We start from the raw sequence: 5,133 nt of genomic DNA on the forward strand, positions 1-5,133 counted from the left end.
CAGTACAATAACATTATGTCAGGGGAATGTCTTTAAATTCTAATCGAGGAAAAGCCATACCTTCTGTTGTATTCTTTTTTTTTTTTTATTCAAAAGTTGCGCTTGAATCATTTTGTGCGAAAAATGACGAAAACTTGCTTCAGCTGTGCGCAGCTTCTTAGTACCAAGTTTTGATTTGCTTTTTGTCAATTGTTCGATCAGGGGGATGCCATCCCCCCTCAATTCGAGCCCTGCGTATCGTTAAGATTTTAACGGTATTACAATTCTTACGATACTGCACATCAGTTCAGTTCTTTAATGGTATTATTTTTTTCATGAATAAAGGGCCCATTAAATACAGTGTTCTGGTACCCATCCCTTCTTACAAGAGAAGCACAGAAGAATCAGTTGCAAAGCTACATGACAGTATATCTTGCATCTGCATTTTCTAAATACATCTTAAGTGGAAGAATAATTAGTCGTTTTAAAAACAACAGTGAAGAAAAATAAGAAAGCACAATAATAAAATGTTTTGACAGTTATTTGGGGAGGAACTCCATCTTTGATTTGAGCAGAATTTCAGCTGAATCTTGAATACTTACTGTGAATGTTTTTTTATATGTCTGTGTAGAGCGGATGAATTATTGAAACACTTCCCACATGCAGTGCAGTGATAAGGTTTCTCTCCAGTGTGGATCCTCTCGTGTCTTTTCAGATTTGATGAATGACTGAATCTCTTGTCACAGTGTGAACACTTATAAGGTTTCTCTCCAGTGTGGATCCTCTCATGCTGTTTTAAACACTTCACTGAAGTAAAAGTCTTTTCACACTGAAAGCACACGAACTCTCTCACAGCAGTATGTATTTTCTGATGTTCTTTCAATGTTGAAAAACGTGAAAAACTCTTTCCACACAAAGAACATGAATGTGGCTTCTCCTTTGTATGACCTCCCAGGTGTGTCTTCAGGTCTGAAGCCCTCAAAAATGTTTTGCTGCACTGATCACATGTGTACAGTTTCTCTCCGGTGTGGATCTTCATGTGTTTCTTAAGGTGTAATGATTGTGTGAAACTCTTCCCACACTGATCACAAGTGTACGGTTTCTCTCCAGTATGAACTCTCATGTGAAGCTCAAGACTATATTTGCTAATCAAACTCTTTCCACATTGATTACATGTGTACAGTTTCTCTCCTGTATGAATTCTCATATGTGTCATAAGGATTCCTTTCCGTGCAAAATTCTTCCCGCACTGATCACAAGTGTACGGTTTCTCTCCAGTATGAACTCTCATGTGACGCTCAAGACTATATTTGCATTTCAAACTCTTTCCACATTGATTACATGTGTACAGTTTCTCTCCTGTATGAATTCTCATATGTGTCATAAGGATTCCTTTCCGTGAAAAATTCTTCCCGCACTGATTACATGTGTACGGTTTTTCTCCAGTGTGGATCCTCTCATGTGTTTTCAGATGTGTTGACTGACTGAATCTCTTGTCACAGTGTAAACACGTAAGGTTTCTCTCCAGTCTGAATCCTCTCATGCTGTTTTAAACTGCTAGCTGAAGTAAAAGTCTTTTCATGTGAAAGTACATAAAAGTCAACCCTGGTGTAACAGTGTGAAGAAAATTTCTATTCAAAATTGTGTTCCTTTTGATGCAATTTTATACATTTTACCTCCCTGAAACTTTTCATGAATGAGGTACATTGATCTTCAAAATATAATTTTTAAAACATTATAGACACAGATCACGTTTCTATAAGGAGAACTATTAAATATCAACTACATAATTATCTAACATACAATATATTGTTGAAAAAAGTGTCCCTTATTATTTGCTGCTCCATCTATTTTATTCAATCGCTCTAAAGATTGTTTCTGTTACAACAAACTAAATCTAAAACTGCAGCGTGTTCTTGCTCTGCCCCTTTTATCAAGGCTGCATCTATATATGCATATATATTTATTTAATCGTAGTACAGCACTGACTTTGTAGCATATGTTTGACTGAATTGTTTGCTTTGCCTTTATTTCCTATAAGACTCTTATACGTCCTACTTATACTTTTATAATGAATATTATTGTTCATTAAAACTGATAGGCTATTTAACAAAAAAGGTAGTGTTGTGCTTTATGTAATATTTCATATTATTATTTATACAGTGAAGATAATCAGAGTATATGTGGACATATTGCCTAAATTACATGTTAATATGTTTTATATTTTTAAAATGAAAACAAAAAGAGGGTTGTGTTTTATAGTTTGTTTTGTTAAGTAGAGCCCGACTGATACGTTTTTTTTTGGGCCGATACCGATATTAGGGATTAAAAAAAAAAGGGGGCCGATATCGATATATCGGCCGATATTCTTTGTGTATATTAAATTGGTTCAACGGATCACAAATCTCACGGTTCGGATCACAATACAGTTTTTGACCCACAGATTGGATCATTTTTCGGATCAGCAAGAAAATAAAAATATTTCAATTTAACTTGCTTTCCATTTATTACTTAAAGCAAAGTACTTATTTGATACCACAGCAAATACTACTAGATTAACTAAGAAAGTTTAAACATGATTAAAGAGACAAGAGAACAGTCAGTAAAAATAAGAACAAATACACAAATTACAAGCATAGATAAATACACAATATGTTACAAATAAAATAAGGATGGTAGTATTAAAATACATAAATGTAATAATTAGGGAAAATAACACTGCATAGTGTTTACTGTATAAATTAAATATAGATTTTTATCACAGCTGTTTTGTTGTTTGATGATCATAAATGACAGCAGCAGTATTTATAGGCCGATGTCCCTTAAAGACCTGATGCACGGATCAGATATAATGATACACATCACATCCCATTTTGTTCTCAGCTGTTTTCATTCACTCGAGACATAATGGACTGCGTTAACCTAAATCATTGTCGAGATGGCTATTTTGTCATAATTTTATGTGTGTGTGTCTGTTCAGAGGATTCAGAAGAGGATTCAGCTCGGTGTTCGCGCGCAGTCTGAAACGCGTGCGCGCTTCATGTGTGTGCGGCTGTGTGCCTGGAGAACAGCGCGCGAGTAACGAATCGAGTTCCCTTTTGCCTTTTCTCTCTGGAATTGTTTAAAATTTGCTTGCTTAAATATGAACAAATTATAAACTTATACTCTGTTATGGTTAAATTTTGCAATTAATCCGCGGGTCACATGCTTGCCGAACCGTGGGGTTTGGTCCGTATGGATCCCGGATCAACTACGATCTGTTTAACCATATTATAGTACAGTACCAGTCAAAAGTTTGGACACTTTCCCATTCGTGTGTCCAAACATTTGACCTGTACTATATATAGAATACAGTATATACATAAACAGAACATATACATAAACACATTTTTTTTGCAATGATCACTCAAATGTGGTGATCAAGCACTTATAATGACGTGACAGAGATACGTAATGGAGGCAGGGCATTTAAGAATTTAACAATAAACTTTATTATCCAAAATGAGTCTGACATCAGTGCACTGAACAGAGAAATGCAAACAGGTCGCACGACAACAATTATATGCACTCGCACAAATGCTCCCAAATATATTTTGAGGTCGCACAGATTACATTTCGGGAGCATATGCGCCCAAAATGGTCGCAATTTCGAGCCTTGGAACAGTAAAGTTGAAGTTTATTCATCTTTAATTCAATACAATTCCATTCAACTTTATTCCGTTGAAGTTTATTTCACTTCGGAACATTCATTCACGGATTTGCGCTACTGTCTTCACACACAGACGAAACTTACTAGAGAAGTGTGAAGTGTGACATAATATACCTCTGTAAATAAATAGAATATAAATTCACGTCTCGCGCACTTTAATGCCCTTTGAATGTAACGTGTACGTTCCTTGGAACTGAAATCATGGCTGAATTTCATGTGAAGTCCACTTCGCAGGGCACTTACGGTCGAATAAGACAACACTTGAATGCTGCTGCCTGAACAAGAGACCTCCTTACTGAAGTGAGAGTGTTGACTGGTGTCACTATCTCGCGAACGCGTCCGCGGATCTCCACCAAATTCAGGGGATCCCTTCAGCTCGAGGAGCCCTCTCGAACGCCACCCTCCTTGTGTCGGTAGCCCCCCGGGATCGCTAGATCGGTCAACGCCGGACCACAAATTTAACCACCCGTAACTCCCGAACCCCGGGGGTTATCGACGTGGGCGGTGGTCCCATTCAAAAGAGGGCCTCTAGACGTACACTCAATTAATGTTCGAGAGGGTTCCTCCAGCTGAAGGGATCCCCCGAATTAGATGCGGATTCGCTGCGCCGTTATGGAGATATGGCCGTTCAAATTTTCAATGGTTTTCCATAGATTTAAGCTTTAAAGCATTTCATCCAGGTCGCCAGTAGCAAACAATGGAGCGTGCTCTGCTGGACAAACTAAGTAATTACACCATTTCAAGCATTTTATCTACATTATATGTTATGTAAAAAAAAAAATGTAATATCGGCGGCATATTCGCCGATACAGATATATCGGTGACAGGCTCATATTGGCCGATAGTATCGGCAAAACAATATATCGGTCGGGCTCTATTGTTAAGGATACACACAATGAAGAAAACAAAGAGGCAGTGGTGTTTGATGTCATTTTGTTTTATTGTAATGTGTGTATGCGTTGCATGAACCATATGTTTGTGGCTATTAATGTTTAAATGAAACAGAAAAGAGGCAGTGCCTTTGATATCATATTTCGTCTTACTGTAAATAAACATATAGTGAGGATTATAGGAGAAGCCAAGGCGAGCTGACTGACGTTATCAAGTACGCTGCTGTTCCACTTGCAGAATTACCGAACTTTCATCCTCCCGTCCCCAAGAGTTCACACTCTCGAGTCGAACTTGCAAAGTCCAAACTACCAAGCATGCAAGTCTGAACTTTGCGTACTTGGTATTGAAAAACAGTTAACGTCCCTTTAAAGGCACAATATGTAAGATGTTTTTATTAAAATATCCAAAAACCACTAGAACAGTGTTATATATTTTGCTGACTTGTGTCTTACATTATCCCAAATGTTTCGAAGAATGTTTAAATCCAGAGAAATAAGCAATTTTAACTAGTGACACGGACCGTGTCCATAGTGTCATTGTGTCGCCTGCCAATG

General features: G+C 37.4%; 1 protein-coding gene across 1 annotated transcript in view; it reads right to left on the reverse strand.

The window, feature by feature from the left end:
* Positions 1-733: 733 nt before the first annotated feature.
* The window catches only part of LOC107655630 (gastrula zinc finger protein XlCGF8.2DB-like), a gene marked incomplete at its 3' end in the record, with an annotated part of 20,727 nt that continues 16,327 nt past the window's right edge, over positions 734-5,133 (reverse strand). Inside the window, exon 3 of the mRNA XM_016443195.1 lies at positions 734-1,532. Coding sequence (XP_016298681.1) covers positions 734-1,522 — 789 coding nt within the window. The remainder of the gene's footprint in view (positions 1,533-5,133) is intronic.

Source organism: Sinocyclocheilus anshuiensis, unplaced genomic scaffold, assembly GCF_001515605.1.
Source record: "Sinocyclocheilus anshuiensis isolate Anshui unplaced genomic scaffold, SAMN03320099.WGS_v1.1 scaffold1515, whole genome shotgun sequence".
NCBI lineage: Eukaryota > Metazoa > Chordata > Actinopteri > Cypriniformes > Cyprinidae > Sinocyclocheilus > Sinocyclocheilus anshuiensis.